General features: G+C 35.4%; 1 protein-coding gene across 1 annotated transcript in view; it reads left to right on the top strand.

The window, feature by feature from the left end:
* The window catches only part of RYR3 (ryanodine receptor 3), a 253,870-nt gene that overhangs the window by 117,704 nt on the left and 122,793 nt on the right, over positions 1 to 13,373 (top strand). The window contains exons 30-37 of the mRNA XM_082485921.1: positions 408 to 444; positions 798 to 958; positions 1,523 to 1,688; positions 6,174 to 6,260; positions 6,590 to 6,816; positions 7,884 to 8,685; positions 9,213 to 9,413; positions 10,019 to 10,121. Coding sequence (XP_082342047.1) covers positions 408 to 444; positions 798 to 958; positions 1,523 to 1,688; positions 6,174 to 6,260; positions 6,590 to 6,816; positions 7,884 to 8,685; positions 9,213 to 9,413; positions 10,019 to 10,121 — 1,784 coding nt within the window. The remainder of the gene's footprint in view (positions 1 to 407; positions 445 to 797; positions 959 to 1,522; positions 1,689 to 6,173; positions 6,261 to 6,589; positions 6,817 to 7,883; positions 8,686 to 9,212; positions 9,414 to 10,018; positions 10,122 to 13,373) is intronic.

The raw sequence follows: 13,373 nt of genomic DNA, 5'->3' as shown, positions 1-13,373 counted from the left end.
CCAGACTGGAAAACCAGCTCAGAATCTTTTGCCCACTGGATTAATGCTCATCTACATTATCATTCAATAGCTCATTCTTATTGGAAATCTGACAAAAAAAAAGATTATGGGACAGATTTTTAAAGCTACCAGGTACTACTGAGTTCAGCACCTTCCAGCATTGCCTTAATCTTTAGTTACTTGCTGTAAATCTGTCTCTTCCCCCCTCTCTGCCTTAACTGCAATTAATTATTTTTGGTGTATATTTGTATCCTGTACTGTCTTTGCATACTTAATTTACTCATGCGTACTCAGTACCCAGCAAACATGAGTTAGCTTGTAAGTACACTTAGTGTAATAATGAGTACTTTTTTTACTACTTCTCTTTTTCTTAAAAAACTAATTTACTAATGTTCCTTTTTCTTTAGAAAGCACAGCCAAGAAATTGCTGCTCCTTCTACAACAGTAAGTAAATACGTTGAGATGCTTAGTTCTTCTTAGTTTTTGAAGTAGATTTAGTAGTGGCAGCATTTTATTTGAAATTGATCTGTTGAAAGAAGCCTTTTTAATAATTTGCTATCATTTGATATAACACTGTGTATAAATAATAATGCCCAGATTTGTATGACTTGAGGCATAAACCTCACTCTTAAACCACTAGTCTGTACTTCATGAGCATTTTAAATGACTTATTAAGAGAATGTTGAATTACTATTATTGAAGTTCGATATATAAGAGATGTTTTAGTCACTATTTGAGTATTCCTTGATAAAATAATTTCAGTTTCTATTACTAATATGTTCTTTTTCTCTTTTCAGTATTTTTATTCACTACGGATATTTGCTGGCCAAGACCCATCCTGTGTCTGGGTTGGCTGGGTAACACCAGACTATCATTTTTACAGTGAGAATTTTGACCTAAATAAAAATTGTACAGTGACGGTTACTTTAGGTGATGAGAGAGGCAGGGTTCATGAAAGGTATGTGTTTATTTATCACTTATTAAAGATTGTATTTTAATACTGTTGTTCAAAAGTTAATTATTCACAAGCTTGATGATATTTTAAACATTAATTTAAACTAAGAAGAAAATTAACTATGGAGTAGGAGTGTTTTGTGCTCATTTGTATGTGAATGTGTTTTACATAAACTTGTTAAAGTGAATGTATTTGTCATTAATGTTCTGTTTGAAAGAATGTTTTGTGATGCTTCTTTCTTTTAACATCCATATTTGGTTACTGTGGATGAACCTGTTATTTGTTTTAATATGTCTTACATAAGCACACAGAAGCATGTGAAATTATTTCATAATTATAAAACAAAAAGGAAAAAAAAATAAAGGTGCACTTGGTCTGATCCCTTACCCACAATGCTTACATTCTTAAAAAAAGGGGCGTTTGTTAATGGGAAAACAAAGCTAATAGCAGCACAAGCACCTTTGAGGATCTCTAACTATCACTCGATTGAAAAATAAGTCTTTGCTGAATACTTGGTCAAGTTCAGTGTGACCTGATTTGTTTTCTTTGTTCTTGCTGTTCTTTCAGTGTGAAGCGCAGCAATTGCTATATGGTGTGGGGAGGAGATGTAATTGCTAATTCCCAAAGATCAGGTCGCAGTAATGTTGATTTAGAAATTGGATGCTTTGTTGACCTGGCTACTGGAATGTTGTCATTCACAGCCAATGGAAAAGAGCTTGGCACTTGTTACCAGGTATTATCAGATTTTCAGGAAGTTATCTAGTAAGCTAGTTTTGATGCTATTATAAAATTATTTTTTCTTGTTCAGAAATCTAAGTGAACACTGTTCATGTGACAATAACATGTTTTCCTATATTTTTCTGTTTATCTCTCTCTCAATTTCTCTCTTTTGTAAGGCTAAATTTTTCCAACTTCTTACAGTTGTTTCAAATGTTGAGGAAGGACTACTGGTAGATATGTTCAGAAAAATGTTTTTTTAACTCTCAATTCTTGTGGTTCAGCATCTTGATTTATAATGTTAATTATTCTTTAAAATATTTTTCGTCAACTAATTCTGTTACACGACATGGGGAGATAATTATTTAAATTAGCATAAGGTCAAAATTAGACTTCAGATATACTAATTTTTTGTACAGTTTGAGAAAATAAATTCACTTTCTTATTAACAGGGTTTGTGTCTTCTGCAGATAGAGATCTTGTGATTTGGGGAGCTTGTGATTTGATAAGTTTCAAAACTCAAAATTCAAATACGCATTAATGTGCAAAGAAAAAATAAATGGGGTGGGCCCGAAATGCTATTAATGTTCAAAAAATGTGGAGTCACTATGCAAATGGATCTGTAGTTGACAGAAGTTTTCAGCACCAGATTGGTGAGATTTGCTCTTAGTAAATCAGTTGTCCATAGTAAAGCATCCACTGTGGAAGACATTATCCAGTGTTAGGAACAATGCATCGCTTTCTTCTATGTCAACAAAAACCCCAAAAATCTGTACTATAGATAATACTTAAATGTTATTCACCTAAATTTAATGGAGCTTTGTATACTGACTGCATTGAAAATGAATGTGGCAGGGTTGCACGCAGCCTGTAAATGAGGGTGGGAGATCATCTAGAAGCTATGATTTTGGTATATATTGTAAGAGTACTTGAAGACTTTAGTGCCATCCTGGGAGGATATTAAATGTCAGTATCCTGGGGAAAGAAAACAGGAGATCAAAAGTGCTTAAGCCCCACGCTTTGCTGGTATATTTTTTAGCTAGATACAAATCAATATGACAGCTTCTGAACAAAACCATGGAGATTTGGTGATTTGTTTTTTTTCATGGAACAGCCTTTATCTGTTTTTCTAATTTGGGAAAGAAATCTAGGAAAATAGGTGTAGAAGATGCCTGTTACTGCTTTTAGTGTGAAAAACACTTTCGGGTTTTCCTCTTGTGGCTTGCAATTAATGCAACCATGTTCTTTGTACTAAATTTAAAATAACCTCAGAAAATACAATTATTTCTCTTCTGTTTCCTCTCTTTTCCATGGAAAAATACCTGGAGTTGCTGTTGGGAGTGTTTTTCAATAAACCTGTTAGCACCTGGTCTGTTGAAAAATGACGTCACCCAGCACTTTCTGTAAAGATACAATGGTATATTCCAACAGCACTAATATATCTGAGGGGGGAATATTTCTCAATCTTTGCTTGTTTTGAGTAGTTTAAATCTTTTCTCTATTTTTGAAAGTAGTGAAAATAGTCATATGTAATTTTCATTTCTTGAATATTTTTACCATAAAATAAAATCTTTAAAATACTTTAGTAAATCTAATCTCTCACCCAAATTGCAGCAAATGACTGACATTTATCTGGTCTAGCAGCTGCAGGACAATTATTCTAACCTTGTAACTGACAATATTTGTATGCTGATTTCTTTCTAAAAGGCCTACATATCAACATATTGAGGAGAAGAAATTAATTGTGCTGTAGTTCTTGATCTAAATATTGAATACCATGGTGATATTCAGAAAAAAAACCCCACTGTCTATAATAGAAAAGTAAATGAAAGATAGCGTATACATACATATTTGAGATTTTTTCAGTAATTGTCAGGCCAATGTTAACATATCTGTAGCAGAAAGGAGATCTTATATATTGTTTTACAAGATGCTTTATTTTATTCTGAGTTAGTAACAGTCATCTGACCTTCAAGCAAGATTAGAAATTACAAATTCAATTATTATTACTAGGAAATATCTATCTTTGGTCGTGGGCTGAGACTTATATTTTCTCAGTCAGTTACTTTCAGGCTTTAATGAAATAAGACACATTTTATTAGTAATGTCTTTCAGTCCAGTATACCCTTTGTTTCTGGATTTGGGTTTGTGGTTTTTTCCTTATCAAAAACATTAGAATGTACGTACCTGGCCTTACATTATTTTATCTATCCCAGGAGTCATAGTTCTGAAAAACCTTTGTTGTGCATACAGATTTTTCAGTATATGGTATTATTTTACATTTTCTTTAAGTTATATTGTGTTTTGGAGCTATTTTCTCATCTAGAATAATATGGATTTTTTATTTCTTTCTTGCAACTCTTTCAGTTTATTGCTTTGCAATTTTTGATAGTTTGCTATCCCTAAAGTTAGGAGTTTCACTCCTTCACAGCACAAGTATCGTAATTGTACTTAATGTGAGAAAGTTGTACTAGCAGAGTCTAGTTGGAGGTCAGTAACAAATGGTGTCCCTCAGAGGGTCAGTACTGGCTCCAGTCCTGTTCAATATATTCATCAGTGACCTGGATGAAGGGATACCATCAGCAAGTTTGCTAAAGACACAAAACTGGGAGAAGTAGCTGACACGATGGAAGGCTGGGCCACCATACAGCGTGACCTGGACAGGCTGGAGAGTTGGGCAGAGAGAAACCTTATGAAATTCAACAAGGGCAAGTGTAGGGTACTGTACCTGGGGAGGAATAACCCCATGCGTCAGTACAGGTTGGGGGCTGACCTCCTGGAGAGCAGCTCTGTGGAAAGGGACCTGGGAGTCCTGGTGGACAACAGGATGACCATGAGGCAGCAATGTGCTCTGATGGACAAGAAGGCCAATGGCGTTCTGGGGCGCATCAAGAAGAGTGTGGCCAGCAGGTCGAGGGAGGTCATCCTCCCCCTCTACTCTGCCCTGGTGAGGCCGCATCTGGAGTACTGCGTCCAGTTCTGGGCTCCCCAGCTCAAGAAGGACAGGGTGAAGAGGGGCTACAGCAAAGGGCTACAAAGATGATTAGGGGACTGGAGCATCTTTCTTATGAGGAAAGGGTGAAGGACTTAGGTCTTTTTAGTCTAGAGAAGAGAAGATTGAGGGGGAATCTTATTAATGCTTATAAATACTTAAAGGGAGGGTGCCAGGGGGATGGGAACAGTCTTTCTTCAGTGGTGCCCAGTGATAGGACAAGAGGTAACAGGCACAAACTCGAGCATAGGAATTTCCATCTAAACATGTGGAGGAACTTCTTTGAGGGGGGCAGAGCACTGGAACAGGCTACCCAGAGAGGTTGTGGAGTCTCCTACTCTGGAGACATTCAAAACCTGCCTGGACACCGTCCTGTGCAACCTGCTGTAGGTGACCCTGCTCTGGCAGGGGCGTTGGACTAGCTGATCTCCAGAGGTCCCTTCCAACCCTGAACATTTTGTGTAATTCTGTGTATAAAGTGTATGCATAGCATGCAAAATACACAGTGATGGGATTAAAATATTTAATTGATCTCCTGAAACCTTGAATTGATTGTATAGAGTGTACCTTTTTTCAGCCACCCTGGAGCACGGAAATTTTTTTAATAGTGACAGACTTCTATAACTATCTTTTTAATTATTTTTTTTTCATGGCAATAGACATGTGTGATCTTGTAGATAAGCCTTCAGAATAAACTGGTGTTACTACTCTGATATGTACTTTGAGTCCAGCTATATTGGGGAAATGAGGATAATATAGCTGTCAAAAAAATTCCAAACCCAAACAGTTCATTGTGATTCGCTGTGAATTTATACGACTGGAGACAAATGCTAAGCCTGGAAAGAAAGAGATCTTTGAAGTCTTAAAAAACCCTTACATTCTTCTTTTAGAGTATGCATCAGAAATTCATTAGTCTTAATAGGAAATAAAGATTTGCACTATCCTGATCAAATCATGCGCTCTCACCCTCTTATCTCCCTCTGGTTCCCTCTCTTTTAGAAATTTGGTTTTGAGCTTTTTTGGTAGTGAATTATTTTGTCCAGCATAAAATGTGAAAGAACCCCAAAAGATGTGTAGTGGCCTAAAAAGTTGTATTCTACCCTCAGTCTGTGTTCACGGTGCTTTTCCTAGAGCAAGAGGCTAAGTATGTAGCTGTAAAGTGGATGGATTTTTAAGGAGCTGCTTCAGAATGAAGTGTTGGACTTGGATATGTTTGAGAAGAGTCAACATGTAGTGTTGCCAAATTTCTTGTTACAGGTGTTGAGAGCACATAAGGCTGCAGACACAGTGGCCTCAAAGTTAGGTGGGCGTGTAAGCATAACTCATACTATATTAGATAACTATATTTGAGGTAAACGACAGGTAGACACTAATCAACAACTGGATACAGCGTCTGCAGTTATTTGATAATGAAGTGTAAGCTATATAGTATTTATTTTCTATTGTATCATATTCTTGAAGGAGATTCTTGTTGCTTTTTAAATTTTTTTAATCTCATTTCTCTTCTAGGTTGAACCAAACACAAAGCTTTTTCCAGCAACTTTTGTACAGCCTACAAGCACTAACTTGGTTCAGTTTGAACTTGGTAAATTAAAGGTAGAAAATATTTTCTCTAAAAGTGCTCTTTCAAATCTGTTTATTTCCACAGAAATTCCTCAGTTGAATTTGTTTAAGAAGATTGAATCAGTGCTGTGACTTTCTATTTGATATCCACATTTACTTCTGTAAATGTAGTGACTATATGAAGTTAATTGTTCAACAAATCTAAACCCTTAATGTTGCGGGGTTTTAATGGATTTTGTTTGTTTCAGTAACTTATACATTTCTATGAGTTTGTTGCTATCAATAAATTTTACTTCATTTTCATATTATAGGTTTATTTATAATTAGATGTTATAAAAATAATTTTAATCCACTTGTTTCAGAATACCATGCCTTTATCAGCAGCAATTTTTAAAAGTGAAGAAAGAAATCCTGTTCCTCAGTGTCCCCCTCGCCTCGATGTGCAAACAATTACACCTGTTTTATGGAGCAGGATGCCAAACAGCTTTCTAAAAGTAGAAACTGAGCGTGTCAGTGAACGGCATGGCTGGGTTGTGCAGTGTTTGGAACCTCTGCAGATGATGGCACTTCATATCCCAGAAGAAAACAGGTACATTTGGAAAGAACTACCGTGACTTGATGTAGACAAAATATATTGAAAGCTGATATCTGGGTATTGGTTAAACTTGCCTTGTAGAATATTTACACTAGAGTTGTTTAGAATTTCTGATCTTATCTGCTGTAATATCATATTCATGAAATTTAAGTAGATACAAGAGGCTGAATAATTTGGATGCCATGTGATGACATTTGCATACATAAAACATGACTATTTGATTTTATTTAAATTATAAAATAATATCTCTTAAATTACCAGGTCTTTTAAACACAGATATTTTCTCAGCTTGAAAAAAAAAAAATAAATAAAAAGAACACACATGTAGTATTTTGCTGATTTTTTTTTTTTTTTTTTTCTGTAATCAAAACATGTAATCTGTTCCTGCTTCTTCTGCTCTGAATGCAACTAAATTAGGTTTTCATGACCTTCTTGACAAGATCCTGGCTTTCTTAGCTTTTCATTAGGTTTTATCTTCAGAGTGAGGATAATAAACATGTATCCAAATATCAAAAATCATAACCAGTGACAAATTGAACTATAAAAAAAAGTGTAGGGGAAACATAATTTAACTGCTCTACTTTTATCAGTTATTTTGCAGCTTCTTTTAATAATTAAATAACCAATTTTATTTATCATTAATAAATCTGAATTCAAGAAAAGAATTAAAAATACTGTGCTTTGTGGAAAAAAATGAAACAGCAATCCTCAATAATCTATAAAGGCACTGTTTGGTGACATTTTTACCACAGAGTTCCAGCATTCCAAATACATTTCTGTTAAAAACAAGCTCTAATTTACCATAGCTTCCAAAGAAACTTCTCTATTTTACAGTTTTCCATTTTTTTCTATGGAGTACCAATTGTCAATAATCTCATCAGATTATTACCACCGTTTACTTTGGTTTAATGGTGCACATGTTAAGATTAGTCAGTATCAACCTTAGTATTTAATGGTTTAAAGTGGAACTTGCTAAAATTTGCAGAGATTAGAAAACTTTTCTTTTACAAAATTATTATTCATAAAATTGACTGGTGTTCTGTTTCTTTGTTTCATAACAGATGCGTTGATATTTTGGAACTCTGTGAACAAGAAGATTTGATGAAGTTTCACTACCACACTTTAAAACTCTATAGCTCAGTTAGTGCTCTAGGTAACACTAGAGTTGCTTATGCGCTTTGTAGCCATGTGGACATATCTCAGCTATTTTATACAATAGATAATCAATACTTACCTGGACTCCTGCGTTCTGGATTCTATGACTTACTCATTAGTATTCATTTGGAACATGCCAAGCAAGCCAAGCTCATGATGAACAATGAATTTATCATTCCAGTTACAGATGAAACTCGAACTATTAAATTATATCCTGATGAAACAAAGAAGCATGGTTTACCTGGAGTAGGGCTTAGCACTTGTCTGAAACCAAGCTTTAATTTTGCTACTCCATGCTTTATTATGACCAGTGAAGAACGTCAGACATCCAGCCCAGAGATACCCCTTGATACACTTAAATCCAAGGCCATAAGTATGCTAACAGAGGCAGTACAGTGTAGTGGTAGTCATATACGAGACCCTGTTGGAGGACATGTTACATTCCAGTTTGTTCCTGTTCTTAAACTGATAGCAACATTGCTCATAATGGGTGTTTTTGATGATGACGATGTGAAGCAGGTGTTACTCCTAATTGATCCCAATGTGTTTGGAGATCACAAGGAAGAAACAGAAGAGAGGACAGAGAAGGAAGAAGTTACACAAGTTGAAGAAAAGGCTGTGGAAGCTGGGGAGAAAGCAATCAAAGAAACGAAAGCTCCTGCTAAGGGCTTATTGCAGACAAGGTTACCAGAATCTGTTAAGCTTCAGGTGATGATTTAATATAAATGCATTACGTATGTTCTACTGTTGATGAAAGAGAGATAGTGCTGTTTGTCTGTTCTCTAGTTTGTAAGATTTGAAATCCTGAAGATCTTTATTATACTTTGTCTTATAACCTCCCATTAATAACCATAATTTATGATGATGCAATTCTTTCTGCATGTATGTACACTCAAAATAGACATGCAAATACTTACTTATTTCATAGGTGTATTTTAAAAGGGGGAGGGTTGGACCAGGCGATCTTTAAAAGACCCTTCCAACCCAAACTATTCTATGATTCTAAGGTTTCTAAATGTTTTGAATGCGTGGAGTGAAAGACTGTGAAAGCAATATTTATTATCAATCAGATAATAAAACCATATTAATTTTTCACATTTACAGTGCTAAAAGAAAAATATGGGGAAAAAGTCTCTCATTTTTGCAGTCTGTTGCAGTGTATAGTATTCACTGCAGTTCTTCCCCAATTAGAATTTGTTAAACTGTTGAACTTGAGTCTGTTTTCTCTATCCTAGATGTGTCATTTACTCAATTATTTCTGTGACTGTGAGCTACAACACAGAGTGGAAGCAATTGTATCATTTGCGGACCATTATGTATCAAAATTGCAATATAATCAGAAATACAGGTACAATGAACTCATGCAAGCCTTGAACATGTCTGCTGCTTTGACTGCCAAGAAGACTAAAGAATTTCGGTCTCCCCCTCAAGAACAGGTAACATTAAACAAATCACTGAATCTAAAGATAAAATAAATTCTTCGTGATGATAAAATAGAGTTCTGACTTGTAAACTACCATTGGAACTGCTAGAGAACCAAAACTGAATTTAAAATAAAATTTATTAAGATGCCACGAAGTACTAAATGTCAGAATGCTTATACCTGTACTACTGAATTCAAGCTCTAAACCAAAGTTGACTTAGGATTTCTTAACAGTATAGAAAAATAGAACATTACTGCCTAAGGCTGAGGAGCTGAGATTCATCAAGTTCTGTAAGATGATGATAATTTGATCATATTAGTTGCCAAAAGTTAGCATGAAATTAGCATTGTGCTGACATCTGTATGTTGGAAATAGTATTTTCTACCTACAGGAAATGGGTTTAGCTTTAACATTAAGTGTAACAGTATTTTGATGTGAGTCGTAATTAAATCTTACAAAGTACTATTGCTTTAGTATTTCCTTTAAGCTGTATCAGAAATCTATATTTTATGTTAATTTGATTATAAATTTAATTATAAACAGATAAAGTATGGCTATATATTAGAATAGGTCTTAGGCTATCTCAGTGTGTTAACGATGTTTTAATTCCCTTAAAGATTAATGTGTTGCTGAATTTTCAACTGGGAGAGGATTGTCCCTGTCCAGAGGAGATTCGGGATGAGTTATATGAATTTCATGATGATCTTCTAATTCACTGTGGTGAGTGGCAAGGTTTTGCTACCTTTTTTTGTTTGTCTTTTTGACACTTCACATGAAAAAAGGAACAGAACAGTTAAAAAAATACTAATACGAGGGGGTTTTATTAGATGTATTACTGTCTACATGGTGACTTTCCTGACAGACTTTGGTGCATATTACAAAAATATGGGAAACCTGTGCATGGTTTTAAGTTTCATCATTATAGATATATTAAATATTATCCAGTATTATTCTGTTTATGTGTCAATTTTAGACTTAATTAGAAAAAATAAAAATGATCCAAACAAGAAGACTGGATTACCTTAAAAGATTTAGATAGGCATGTGTATGTGTACAAGCAGATAAAACGTATTGAAAGAACATTATTGCTGTGAAGTTGAGCAGTAGAAAGTTTAATAAAAAACACTAGATGAGGGATCTGGCTGCTGCTTTTGCTTAGTTTCCTGGTGTATACATAGCTGTGATGGTCAATCATTATAAAACACTATTGCACTCCAGATTACAGCTTGAGTTACTCCAGTCATTGAATTGGAATTTCCTTAGGGTATCCTCAAAGTTGAACTACTTCAGATACCCTGTGCAATTCATGTGGGTTAAGGAATCACATTTTGTATGTGATGCCAAAAATCTTTTGTTAGTCTGTTGAGATCTTAGTCTAATCAAGACAGTCACGGAATTATTAGTTCATTTACAATGATGCTAACGTTTGTAGTCTGAGTCATCCAGTTATTACTGCTCCATCGCAATAGTTATGCAGTTAAAACTTATATACACAAGCTTTTTCATATCCACCTACTTGGTAGATATATTAGTAGTCACTGTTCCAGTGCCTTTCTTGGTCCTGTGGTTGATAACACCCATCGTGTTCAAGAAGAAGGGGGCAGGGTCGTTACAGTGAATTGACATCATCTCAAGTTCTTCCCCAGGAAGGGCGCAGTAATCTTAATAGTTTCTTCCTGCTCCTCCTCCTCCTTCTGTTTGCTTGAGGTCACTTTTAAATGTTTACTACTACAGTCTGCTAGTTCTTTCTTCACTGGTTATCCCTAAAAACAGTTTTATCCAGTTCATGGAATTGCATTCTTGTAGTGACCTGTAATTTATTTGTAGCCATGGTGCCTCCCATAGCATTCTATGCTTGTGTTGTTAAGGCTTCTGCTATCACCTTGAGCTGCTATTTCTGAATACCTTTTTAGAAACTACAGCAGCCATCAAGCTATGATTTTGTGATAAGCCAATTACTATTTTTCAACTACCTCAGCCAAAGATGACTGGATCAGTGGGATATCTAGGGTGTATTTCATTATTTTATTTCTGAGGATGTTGTATAAGACAGTATTAGAAGTCCTTAAAATCAAGATTTGTAGCTGTAAGTTTAGCTACGTTGTAGGTGGAAGTTTAGTTGGTTTAATGTAATTCGTTTTTGACAATCCTGTGTTGATTGTTATTCATCCTGGCTTCTAAGTGCTTACCAAAAACCGTTGCTTTCATTCTGGCATTTTTTTTCCAAGTGTTAAAGTGAATAGTTAATATCATTGTAGCTACTCCTCTTTCTCTCCATTTTATTAAGGTAGGTACCGTCATCTCCACTGTTTAGCCACTTAGATCTGACCTGGTTTTCAAAGATAATGTCTATTTGGCATCAGAGACTTCTCTGAGACTCCAGCTTGAAGATTATGGAAGACCCCCAAATTACTTGGAAATGTCTTAACTCTGCAATATATTTATTTTACTTTGAAATCTTGTTGCTGGTATTGAATTCACTTAGCTCCTGATCATGCTTCACCTTTTCATTATGTGAATCCCTGCCGATTATGGTGGTTTTTTTTTTCTTTTTAGGGGTATACTTTTATTATTGTTTACTACATTGTAGATGTGTATGTTGAATGAGAGAGAGAACTGAAGATAGAGAAGGCACGGTCTCATGATTAAAATAGTTTAATGATCCTCTGGATTCTAAACAAAACAATATTTGTTACTTTGTACACATTCATCATAGGTGGTCACTGCGGATAAATGTTCCTTATTATCTGTGTCCTGACTTGGTCCTGAAAATCAGTACTAAGCAATCACAGCTGCAGATAAAATGAATAGGAGTTGTGCTTGGAATATTTAATCAGCTGTTTAATCCTAAGTATACTTTGCGGTCTAAGTGGAAAAATATGTATGCAATCAAGTAATTAAAGGCTGTTTCATAATGAATATATGCAAATAGTCTGAATTAAAGTTACTCAGGCAGTCTTAATCCTAGCATGTCCTAACTGCGAGTGGTTAATTTTGCCAGAAAAATAATAGTCCTCTATCATAATTTTTGTGTGTAATTCCTTCATTATAAACAAAACAAACAAATTTACCACAGATTTTATTGCGTCGTATCAAATAGATACTTAGCTGGGTTGGAACCATCTGTTCCAGTGCACAGACCTCTGCCACGTGAATTAAGTGATTAGCCAGTAGCAACATGAGATGGTCAGCTTCTGAATGGATTGCAGCTCAAAGAGGATGCAGAAAGAATAATGAATGATATGGAGCAGTGAATGAGACCCCATCTGGAGCAGTCACAAACTCCATCTCCTGCAGTCCAACACTGTCATAATTGATCATCCCAGTGCATTTCTTCTTGTCTGTGCGTTTCAGTTTCTCAAGAGTTCTCCTCCCAGTGTTTCTCTCTCTTGCTTCCAGGGCCTAGATTTCTTTTCAGTGTCAGACAGTTTCTTGCTTTCTTGAACATCCTTGTCTGCTTTCTCTTTCCTCTCCTTATTGGCTACATTTCCCATTCTTTCTTTTTCCAGACTCTGACTGTAGCCTTCCATTGTTCTTAGCTTTTCATTTTGCCCAGCCAGTCTCTCTTAAATTCCATATGTAGTCTGCAATTTCAATTTCTAGTTCTGTCATTCTCTCCCACTGCCTCTCAATTTTTTTTTCCTAGTCACTTAGTCGCTCACAGTCATAATTTTAACTCCTTCCCCTTGATAGCTGCCAGCAGCAAAGTTTCTCCAACCTGATACCACATCTCAGTTCTTTTTCCCTTTCTTAGTTTCTTTTTTTTTAATACCAGTTTTAGCCTCTGCAGCTTATTCTTTTCCCTCTGCTCCAGCTTCTATATTTTTAGTATTCTGTCAGGAAATCTTTTCCTTTTCTCAGTTTCACTTTGACCAGCAGCCAAACAGCAAAAGCTTACATTTCAGCTTGGCACAATTACTTGTGATCTGAAGGGAACCTGCTTAGATGTTCTGTGCTTCTGCGCATAACACA

Source organism: Vanellus vanellus (genome assembly GCF_965231255.1).
Source record: "Vanellus vanellus genome assembly, chromosome: 6".
Taxonomy (NCBI): Eukaryota; Metazoa; Chordata; class Aves; order Charadriiformes; family Charadriidae; genus Vanellus; species Vanellus vanellus.
This window is presented reverse-complemented; position numbering and strand designations above follow the sequence as displayed.